This window comes from Solenopsis invicta, chromosome 1 (genome assembly GCF_016802725.1).
Source record: "Solenopsis invicta isolate M01_SB chromosome 1, UNIL_Sinv_3.0, whole genome shotgun sequence".
Classification (NCBI taxonomy): domain Eukaryota; kingdom Metazoa; phylum Arthropoda; class Insecta; order Hymenoptera; family Formicidae; genus Solenopsis; species Solenopsis invicta.
This window is the reverse complement of record NC_052664.1, coordinates 25,121,583-25,133,836: the sequence shown is the minus strand read 5'-3', so window position 1 is coordinate 25,133,836 and position 12,254 is coordinate 25,121,583. Positions and strand designations below refer to the sequence as shown.

The following is a 12,254-nucleotide window of genomic DNA, read 5'->3' as shown; positions in this document are numbered from 1 at the left end:
TGTTGCATCATCAAAATAATTATGTAGGACGTTATATAAACGCAATGAACAATGTTAAAAATAATTTTGACATTCTAACAAATAACTTTGAGTGTCCTACATAATTGTGTTGGTGATCTAACGTCTAATAAAATTATTTTCAGATTTGTAGCTCACTAAATTTTCGAGTAAAATCGTTCTTTACACGTAATACATTTTATATTAATTATCGAGAAATATCATTTCCAATTTGTTTTCAGAGAGCACAACTTGAAATATATGTATAATATAACTTCGACTATGTATCGTATACGAATATATTATATATATATGGTACTTAGATGAAGAATCATTATTGCATTGCTTATTGTATTCCATATACATAAATAACGGAGTCGTATACGCCTGACTGAATAAATTTAATTGGTCGCCTTGTTAATTGCAAATTGCGCCATATCTTATTATCGAAACAGTTCGGAGTAAATAAATGCGAGTGTTAACGTTGCACGAGAGTTAACATTTGCAGGATGCTGCGCGAGACCGGTACTGGCCGGTCAAATGCACACTCAATCGCGTTTTTCACTGTTAATCCGTTCTCCATTACCCGGAAAGCTATATGCCGGTTTGTGACCCGTATAAAACGGCGCGTAATAACGGTATACACGTACGATACTGCGATCTTCATTGTATTGCCAGTATTGTCTGGCTCTGCTCCGGTACAATTTTAAACGCCGGCAGGAACACATTGTTCTCGAATTCGAACATGCATACGCTTAACCTGCTTAAATGCAACTATGTGGCATACATATTAGAGAGCCTCGCAATTATTACGGAATTATGTCACTTCGTGATTATCTCGCGATGAATTCGATATTTCGGAACGCACATATGTTTTTCCTAAGATATAATCTAACCGTGAAGCGCGCGAAATTAGCCTGATTATTATGTTATATAATATATAAAACACCCGCAGATTGTAATGGCTGATTAAATGATTCAAAAGAATATATGTCGCTGAATTTGTGTGCTAATAACACCCTCGATAATTAATTCGTGGCATTAATTTAAAAAATTATATCTCTCCCAGAATTTCGAAATACAAAGCTCAGGAATATGAAAATATGAAAATGCTACGTCAGCTTTTTCAGATCATTACGTAACCGTTTATGAAAATATTCTGAAAGTATATATAACTGTCATGTATATAAATCCGCTAGAGCCCAAAGCTACCTTTCAACGACGGACGGGATTAATACTGAATCGAATTTTTACAGGGATTTTATTGCGCGTGTAAGTATTGATGCAAACACCCCTATCGTGTTTGTAATCGCTAGTTACCCGCTTAAATTAATCTGTGACGTCACGCCTTTTAAATTCAGTTCATTCGCGTTATATTATACTCTGTATAAAATATTTGATCGCGATTTTACCACACCGCTAGTGCTCGTTAACCACGATATTGATATTGCGCTCTCGCTTGCCGCACTCATTTGCAGATATATATTATACATACATTACTAACCCAGAGAAACTCAACGTGTTATCGGCATAATGGAAAATCTATTTATAACATTTTCTCTATGACTAACATGCATTTAAAATTCAGCACAACAGCTGCATATTAATTCATGAGGATTATCTAGCATTACGCGTATTGTAACTTGTGCACGATCCGCACATTGCTATCCATATGCAACGAAATTGGATCGTTTAATTTACAATTTTATTTTGCAACTCATCATTACACTGACATACTGCATAGCGTTTCTCAGGTAATAATTTTTTAACCTTTCACAAAATTTCAGAATAGAATTTTACAACACTTCCGTTATTATTTTAAAGTTCCTTCTAACCTCGTTTTATTATTCTAATATATTACCAAGATAAGTATTACATTAACTTCGCGACAATTATCACTTTTAATTAAGCGGGTGATATAAAGAGTTTATATAAAGCCATCGATACAAAGAGTCGCCGAGTTTCAATCTAACAATCGATCACGCCGTAGTTTACGCTTGTAGTTCAGTTCGTGACGCCTAACAATATGGTATATTCATTTTTATACCTCGATACACGATTAAATAGCTCGCGTAAAGCCGTTTCGGAGCATCCATGAAACCGGTTCTTAATGGATCCCTCTTCGAATGGTATGTGCATAGCGATCATTACACGTCACGTCCGTTCGAAGAGGAAAAAACTCGAGAGAGAAGCTAATTTGGTTTATCCAATAAATCCATACGCAAATCCAAAGATAATCTAATTTATACTTTAACAAATCTCTATCCACGTAAATCTATATATAGATACACACAATAAATCGACACGTTAAAAATCTTATTGTCGATCATAATTCGGTGGGGTAAGCGTTTATCGCCTTTTATCTTGAATATAATTTCTCGCGATAACTAGATATTACGAAACGAATTTCTTTGGCCATTCATCTACCACGAGCCACGGGCAAAACTAAAGGAGACGCGACAGCCTACGTGGATTATATAATTACAAGTTTCATTTTAGGCGTATTACATTAATGCTGAGTTCTCACGGGTCCTACCGGCCTTCCCATGTGATTAGTTTAGTTAATTTTCTCTGTTGAGGGCTTAAATCGATCCCTCGGGCCGCTGGAACGATTAAGGTAATTACCGTGTATGTCATCAGACAGAAATTATCCGTATCCAACAAATTTAATACAAACTCAAACTGAATTTTGCGAACGCTTCCAAATTTTCGGAACCCACCCTGCGCCTAGGGTTAAATATCACCGATTACACCTTTAGGTAAGAAGATCCTGGGAGAGCCCTAAACGAAACAAGATCCGATAATAAATTTTCAATGTCTTTCATCTCCCTCTCGGTTTACCGTGTAATAAACGTTACAAGTTTTATTGTATTTGATATCAACTTCGCGCATATATACAAATTATGTATACACAACAACGAAACCAGGTCGTTCACCGTGACTTTATAAACATGAATTACTTATCTGCCGAGTAAAGTCGGCGAACGTAAAGTTATTACATAATTAATTATCACGCTACGTTTTAGCCTCTCGCATTATTTATATTAGAAACTAAATTCATCTCAAGAAAATGGTCGGTATCGCACGGAAAGCAAATAACTCTGAATCTAATTAATATACTTTCGTGTTCGACTTCGAGTTTCAGAGAAGTTATTACGCAGTCTGAATTATTGCGGGGCTTAGAGCTTTTTGTGGTGGATAACAAGGTTGGAGCTTAGCTCTTTCATAGCTGTCTATTGTGCGGGAAGACTTTCTTAATGACATTACCTGGCGTCGCATTGCGTCAATGTGATATTGGTGGACTTTCAAGCACTTCGATTACGATAACTTTCTCGTTTAAGCACGGCCAATGAAAATTAAACCTGATTGTCCTCGTGAAAAGAATGGCAAGGTGTTTATTTCCTGAAAAATCGTTACGAGATTAGAAATACTTGACTCCGTATATTTATTTCATTTTTGAGATGTGGATATAATTAATGGAAATCCTATATTTTCAAATTTGATTTATTATATCTATAGATTTTCTAATTAATTCTATAATTTTAGAAATCTCTGGAGAACAAACACGACTCTGTAAATTCTCATGAAACTTTGAAAATAGATTGCTAATTTTATAAAAAAACAACTAATTATCATGTCAAATCTGATTAGAAGAGAATAAAAATAGACTCATTATATATATAAAATTAATTACATTTGAATTACGTTGAAATGATTTCGCGTGAATTGCGACAAATATAAAATCTCACATACAATCAAATAATAACAATCAAATATGCTTTTTTAAGAATGAATTCGACTGAAATGTACGAGATTCCGAAATGTGCACAAATATCGATCCCATCTTTAAGTTAGTAAAGATAAGTTCGCTCAGTGCTATAAATGGATAAAATATTTTAGGACTTTCTATCTTGAATATTAGAAAAGTTAACCAGCACCGGCGAGGTAGTTCGTGTTCAAAATACACTTTATCTACGAACATCTGTTTCGTGGAGCGCAGTTTCCGCGATACAATGGTGAAACAATAGAAGTAGCTTAGCACTTCGACCGCAGACATGCAATTCATCACTTTGTCACAAGACTTTTATGACGTGGTCACGAAGCAATGTCCCGTCTTGACAATATTAACGTGCTGCAGCAGCGTATCGATTTATCAGTAACCAGCACGCAATGTTGTTAATAGCACCAACATTATCCACCGACTGTTACAGAGGCGGCTGCAAAATGATTGCCGTATAGTTTTTACGACGTTTCCTCATCCGGAAATACTTTATGCATCTATTATTGTTAACCGTAAAGCATTTCGTAGAGATTTGCCATTTCTTGAGAATACGAAAACTACATGATGATTTCTGCAAGAATAGTAGTGATGTGGAGATAGACATTAAGCGAAGAATACATTATACCCAGTATTACAACATTGTTTATTATATCTCTACAATGTTATCACGATTTCGTTTTCTCTCTACAAAGTAAGAAAGTTTTAGATACTTGATTTCCGAACGTAGTCTCTACGTTTTATCTTTTTATCTCTCAATCTTAATCTTTGCGAAAAATGTACGTTGCAAAATTTATACAGTTATTGTGCAAATGCATTTTTACATTGTGTACTGTAATGATTTTTGTTTTCTGCATTATGCTATAAATGTTTCACATTTGGGATGCACTTCTAAAGATTTTATCACGTTTTTGTGTAATTTTATATTTGTTTTAAATCTAACGATAAAGATAGAAAGACGAAAAGGTGCGTCAACATTTTTATAAGCACGTGCCGAATACGAGCCTATACGTATATGCGCGCGGATGCGTGCGTGCGTGCGTGCGTGCGTGCGTGCGTGTGTGTGTGTGTGTGTGTGTGTGTTCATTATATATTCGGCCTTTTTTTTATAATAGAAAGTTCGCGCAGTGCAACCGGCAGGGAATGTCGCTGTTGTTCTTTGGGTCGCGCATAGTCATCCGACATTATTACTCCCATTTCCCGCTCGTTATCGTGATGAAAGTGAATTATTTAGCAGCGGCTAATTAATTAGTACCATCGGGAGAGCACGGCTGTCTCATCGCAATATAATTTCCCAGGCCAAGTGACCTCGCTGGCTGCGTGGGATAATTACTCACGGATCTGTATTTCCGTCATGTCTTCGAAACACTTTGCCATTATGATTTATACTATTTTTTTTTGTCGCGATTATGACAGCCAGTATCGACTGCAATCGCAGTGTTACCGTGGCGGTACCGGAGGTAAAAGGCGGACCTACGTTTGCACGGAGTTTGTTTCGCAAAAGGGGTAACGCTCCGTGACGTCGAAAGTAACATTTGTTTTGTTCAATACCTGAAATTATTGCAAGTTTTGCGAAAGCCATTAGTTCTGCGTAGGCCATCTTGAGTTGGCCTTTCTCGTTAATAGATATGCAAAGCAACGTGTCGCTCGTTATATCCGATAACGCGAAATACAATAATAAGCTTGCCTCGCGCATAATTACATCATTTCCGATGATTCTGCATTTTTTTCCATTTCTTTTTTCATAAAGTCGCAAGCCACCGGCTTTACAGTCGATACGGTTGTGACGGAGGCAAGGGGATTTTACGCGCGACACAACGCGATAAGAACTTACTGATATGCGCGATAGGTATATAGGCGAGTTCATCACTCTTATCTGATCCACCTCAGACTTGTGGACATAAATGCGTACGCGCGAGTCGCATGTCATTGTATGTACATACGTTGTCGGTTCTATTTGCGGGAAAACCAGCATGAAACTCGCGCGTCGAGCGACTAATCGAAACGGAGTGTCCCGTTTAAAAGTGACATTCTCTCCGCGATCGATGTGTGTACCTCCTGCGAATTAGTCATGTGCTAAGTGTCTACCTAAGTGTCGCAAAGTGCTCTGGTTACCCCCAGCTGACGTATGCACTTTTCGTCCGCGCGGTCTCCTCGTATTTCCGTTCTCGTAATCGCCGCAGCGTATGCTTACATGCATAAAAAAATCGAAAGCCTCTCCCGAGAGCTTGGTATAAAGTATAAAATGATCCGCAGGAGGCGTCATTATTAATAACAGCGTTAAAATTAGTTTTACGGTAATAAAAGTTCAAGATACGTCAAGAGACATAAAATATTAAACGTATAAACGTAAGTATATAGACATGCAAAGTATTAGATATTAAAATTCATATATAAAATATTTGGAAGAAATATCTGACGAAAACGTGAGCTTGATTTATTACGAGCTTTTTGTAAATATTATCACGGGCAAGCCATCGATTTGCGTAACGAGTTTTTATTCGTCTTTCGCAAGCCGTATCGCTGGTTTCATCGCCGGTTCCATCCCCGATACGATTGTACGCGATGTGAGAAGAAAAAATAAATCCGGGCCTCATTCGCGATTCGTAGAAGCGATTCGTGATAAGCGTGCGTAAAGCCAAAGCGGACGATCGATCTGCCGAAAAAATTCTGGTTGCATCTCCCGGGTAACCTTTAAAAATACCAACTCGGGAATTCCCGAAGCGACAGGAACTCACTCACGCACCAACGAATCCGCAATGAATCCGGCTTCTCTTTCTGTTACAGAGCGCTGAAAACCGACCGTCCTCAGTCATGTAATTCCATGAAGGCCCGCGCAATTAGTAGAACACGATTGTATCTCGTTTTGTGCCTCGTCGAGAAATCCTTATCGCGAGTTTACGCGCGGCGGACTGGGTGATGAGCTCGTGGTACAAGCGGAAGACTGCCGCCGTTGAAAGATGTTCCGCTCCAAGATTCGCATTCACACGTGTCAAGTGATACTGCTGACGTCCCTGGTATGGTTCCTGGTCGACGTCATGGTGCTCATGCTCTATTCGGACTGCATCGGAGGGTCCGGATGGGGCTGCTCGGACAACAAGCAACAACAGGCACTTCAGTCTGAGGAGCCGCTTCAACAGCATCTAAAGTCTCAGATCAAGGAGCCGCAGGCAATAAAGCAGGACCATAGTAATAAAAGGCAGTATCCGCAGTCGCAGCTGCACCTGTGGCGGCCGGCGAAGGTCGTCAAGGAGAATAAGGGCAGCCCCGGCGAGATGGGTGCGGCGGTGCACATCGCGCCGGAGAACGAGGCCAAGCAGCAGGAGCTGTTTAAACTGAATCAATTCAATCTGATGGCCAGCGACATGATCTCCTTAAACCGTTCTCTAAAGGACATTAGACTCGAGGGTTGTAAGAATAAGAAACACGCCAAGTATCTTCCAGACACGAGTATCGTGATAGTTTTCCATAACGAGGCGTGGACCACTCTGCTGCGGACGGTCTGGTCCGTGATAAACAGGTCTCCCAGATCGCTGCTGAAGGAAATCATCCTCGTGGACGACGCGAGCGAGCGCGGTACGTTCTCAAATAAACGTAACGTGCGAACAACAATGGCGAACAACAATGTTTTTACCGTGTAGTAGTTGTAGTGTGTAGATTGATTTGTAATTCCTATATCGCGTATCTGCGAGCGATCAACGCAGCTGTTTGTTTAAACGAAGGAAAATATAAATGTCTATATCGAGTCGATAGAGGATGATTGCAAGAACCGCTGTGAAACTTGGATCGCGACCAGTGATCAGTGAAATTTTATTTATTTTTTTAGATCATCTGAAGCAAGATTTGGAGGATTATATATCCACGCTTCCCGTCCCCACATACGTGTATCGCACCGAGAAGAGGTCGGGCCTGATAAGAGCGAGGCTTTTAGGGGCGAAGCACGTTAAGGGACAGGTAATCACGTTTCTGGATGCGCACTGCGAGTGCACCGAGGGCTGGTTGGAGCCGCTATTGTCAAGAATCGCGAAGGACAGGCATACCGTTGTTTGTCCGATCATAGACGTAATCAGCGACGACACCTTCGAGTACATCCCGGCCAGCGACATGACCTGGGGAGGTTTCAATTGGAAATTGAACTTCAGATGGTATTACAGCATTATAATGTTGCAACGTTTAAACGTCATGAATTTTTAATAGGATTACGTTCGTATTTTAACCAAAATAGTTAAATCCCTTTTGCCTTCTAAAAAATAAAAAAAAAACACGAAAGAAATTTGAGTTGCAAATGTGGAAATCTACATATTTTGCAAGTCATGAATAGTTACATTGGCATATATAGCTAAATCCGTTTGAAATATTAAATCTATCGATCCATGCTGACATATATATTATTGACATAAATTTATATCTCCGTTAAATTACGCCAGGTAGTTTCATAAATTCAATGATTTTTAAGTTATCATACTCATAAATTCAATATTTCTCGGTCTAATTTAGTTACATTTACATATAACGATCTGAAATATAATCAATACAGTCCTTTTCTCTTTCTCTCATTGTATAATTACAAGCGGTCGTGTTTACAAATTTACGGTTTCCGCAATACTTACCGCAAATGTGTACATGTTTATTATTTATTGTTTAATCAATTTAAATTTATGCTTAAATTTATGTTGTAATTTAAATTTATAATTAATTTCAAAATTTAAAATCAAAACAAAACGCAGCTAACAGTATCTCAAATTATTAGCAACATTTAGTTTATGTATCTAAATTTTTATTTTTAACTTTTTTTTATTGTTTTTAACTTTATTGTTTTAAATAAAATATTAATATTACGGTAATTTTGCTCAATAAGGTATCGAGTTGCTCAGAGAGAAATGGATAGGAGAAACAGCGATAGAACTGCACCTCTACGAACACCGACTATGGCCGGTGGATTATTCTCCATCGATAAAGAATACTTCTACGAGTTGGGCGCGTATGACGAAGGCATGGATATCTGGGGTGGTGAAAACCTTGAAATGAGCTTCCGGGTAAGCGTTGTTCAAGATACAAAGAAAATTACCAATTTATCACAATTATTCATGAAAATTTTATACAGCATGAGCTTATATTCAACAAAATCACATGGTGAATAGATTAATGGTCTATTCAATATTATATAATCTAATTTAAAAAATTAATAAAATTTACAAATATAAAATAATGAAGACCAAAATGTTTGAAAAAATTGATGATTTCATGCTAAAATCCTAACTGCATATATTTATAAATTAATTTGTAGGATTCTCTGCAACCTGACTTTGCTCTTGACGAAAAACAAATTATTCCTAATTAGTAATAACTTTCGCCTTTCTATCTTATATTAGAGATAACTGTCCAGTATTATTAAGATATTTAACGAAGAGATTTTAGAGGGTCTTCAAAGGGTAATCGCGCATAAACTTTCGTTGTCATTTGTGAAGTCATAAGTGCCTTATAGGTGTGGCAATGTGGCGGAACATTAGAAATCAGTCCGTGCTCACATGTGGGACATGTATTCCGGGACAAGAGTCCATATACATTCCCTGGTGGTGTCAGCAAGATAGTCCTGCACAATGCGGCTAGGGTGGCCGAAGTCTGGATGGATGAGTGGAGAGATTTTTACTATGCCATGAATCCAGGTTAGATAATCAAGCGTACCGTTTAATTAATTTCTCTCCAATGTTTAAATTGCGCTAAATGATGCCATCATTATGCACATCTGTCATACATTTCCCATACATACCATATCGTGTACCATTAGAATTCGAATATGTTATCTATTACAAATTTTCATTTTTCACTGAAAATGATTCATTATTATGATAAACACATATACATACATCGGATGCAATTAAAAAAAAGTTGTTAAAAAAATTTGTTGCAAAATCCATTGAAAAAGTTAACGTATTTACTCTTCATGATTTATTAGTCAATAATTGCTTCAAAATTTCTATGTAGTTGGTACTCATATAGCGCTTTTATCGAAAGCAACGATATTGATTCATAAGTATTTTCTGAAAAATTGTAGTATTAATTTCATATTAATATAACATAATTATATCCTTCACAAGCAAAACGCTACATATTATTTGACGGGTATCTGATACAAGCCGTTTACATTATTTCTCACTCATAAAATTATTACAATTCACATACCTATGTGAATTGCAGTTGTTTCTGAATGCATTATTTCCTTGTTAACAAGTTGTTTCTCCATTTAACTAATAATTAATAACAGTCTTGCGTTAATACATTTTCATAAAATGGTTTTAACACGTTAGCTATATATACACAAATTAGTTAATCTGTTTTGTATGTGTTATGCACATTATGATTTATGTGTGTATTTACTAATACTTCATGCATAATACACATCAGTAGTTGTATTTATAGTTTAATATGGAAACTAAAACCATAAAATTTCCAACTACAGAAATTATCTTCGCAATTGCTGCCGTCAAAGTACTTTTTACTCCAGTTTGTTTCCTTAATCGATCAAACAACAAGTACACTGTTATACAATATAGAATTAAGAAATAGCCACAGGCATTAAACATGAGCATTGAATGAACATTTCAGATATATTTTATTTTTGTGTCTCGATACGAATGCTGGTGTAGTCTTAACCACTCATCCATCCAGCCGACTAACCAAATGAAAATTGCGCTTGCTTTTAATTCTCTTAATTAGACTACATTATAGGTGCCGCAAGAGAAGAGTTTCTAAATCCCACCGTGAGCCGCAGAATATGATATCATATTCGCCATGTGTTGTTATTCTTTTTCTTTTTGTCTCCTTATCGTGTTATACCTATCATTTGTAACTGCTAACACACTAACAGAACTGAGTTGGTTAGATATGGATGTGTGGTGGGACATTGGAAATAGCGACATGCTCGCACGTCGGGCATGTATTCCGTAAGTCAACCCCGTATACCTTCCCGGGCGGTACGAGCAAGATAGTCAACCACAACAATGCGCGGCTCGCAGAAGTTTGGTTGGACCAATGGAAGTACTTCTATTACAACATTAATCCAGGTAGCACTAACACTGGCGTATCTCACAAAACAAAAAAAAAACGAATCTATCCCTAATATCTCTTTCTATATATCGGTTGCTTTGCGATGCAGCATGCTTTGGAAGGTTTCTGCATGTCTCTTTGTCAATCATTTTTGTTTACGGCTTCGGGTGCTCTACTGTCTCTATCAGATACCCGTTAACATTTATTTAAGACATCATTGCTATTACCTACCTTCTCTCAGTATTATAATGTCGTTACTTAATAATCCATTAAACAACGATGGGTATAATGTACAATAAAGCGAGAGCGACAATGCAAATAAAATATGTAGAGGTGTACTTGGAGTAAAAAAATAAGTCACGCATGGCATTAAGGGTTCTATGTGAAACTATTAAAGGTTATTATTAAAGGGAGATATTCTATTAGAGTAATAGACGTACAAATAACATGAATACAAAGCACATATGTATTCATAATAGTTTCCTAATTGCTCTAATGTACTAAATTATTCCAATGTAAAACAGTTCTAATGAAGCACAATACATCTCTGCACGCTACATTTGCAAAATGAAACAGTTATGGTGTATATATAAATCAATGCTACTTCATAAACTTCTTTACATCTTTCAGATTTCCAGACAAAATGCGTTGCATAACTGCACAATTATTTTTTTAGGAGCAAGCATATGGCATTTTTAATGTATCATACAATATATACCATGATCACAAATTTCTTTATTTTTAGCACAAAATTCTCTGATAAATCTTTGCAACCAATTTACATGCGAGCACAATATGCAAAAATATATTACGTGCAAATAAATTCGTCGTTTCCTCATAAAATAGCGTTATGGAAAATTAATTTTATTTTAGGGGCGCGAAATGTTGACGTCGGTGATGTTTCGGAACGGATAAAATTGAGAGAACGACTGAAATGCAAGAGCTTCAGATGGTATTTGGAGAATATATACCCAGAATCGCCAATGCCACTAGATTATTACTATCTCGGCGATGTGAAAAACGTTGAAACACAAACTTGCTTGGATACTATGGGCAGAAGAACTGGGGAAAACGTCGGAATTAGTTATTGTCACGGATTAGGTGGTAATCAGGTTTGTATTTCATTTTGGATTACTAAAGTAATCACGCGTTATGATGGAAATTTAAGACGTAATCTGACGGGTTTCTGTTTTGAATATATGTGTACACATATTATTTTTAACGTAAACTGTGTTATCCAGGTGTTTGCTTACACTAAGCGACAACAGATAATGTCCGACGATATGTGCCTTGATGCAGCTAGTCCACAAGGTCCAGTAAAAATCGTACGATGTCATGGCATGGGTGGCAATCAAGCGTGGGTTTATAGTGACGAGGTAAGAAACGTAAGGAAAAAAAGATTCCTAAATATATTAAGAAAATATATCTGTAG

At 37.0% G+C, this 12,254-nt stretch overlaps 1 protein-coding gene across 6 annotated transcripts in view; it reads left to right on the top strand.

Annotated features, from left to right (window-relative positions):
• The window catches only part of LOC105202046 (polypeptide N-acetylgalactosaminyltransferase 5), a 79,790-nt gene that overhangs the window by 65,157 nt on the left and 2,379 nt on the right, over positions 1-12,254 (top strand). For 4 of the 6 annotated variants that reach the window (XM_011170411.3, XM_026132486.2, XM_039447939.1 and 1 more), the window contains 6 exons: positions 6,563-7,351; positions 7,602-7,920; positions 8,634-8,811; positions 9,261-9,441; positions 11,696-11,934; positions 12,064-12,198. In XM_011170411.3, the coding sequence (XP_011168713.1) occupies positions 6,736-7,351; positions 7,602-7,920; positions 8,634-8,811; positions 9,261-9,441; positions 11,696-11,934; positions 12,064-12,198 (1,668 nt within the window). In that variant the 5' untranslated portion in view covers positions 6,563-6,735. Of the gene's footprint in view, positions 1-4,854; positions 6,125-6,562; positions 7,352-7,601; positions 7,921-8,633; positions 8,812-9,260; positions 9,442-10,658; positions 10,840-11,695; positions 11,935-12,063; positions 12,199-12,254 lie in introns of those variants that run through there. The other 2 variants (XM_039447930.1, XM_026132488.2) reach the window with 2 other exon arrangements.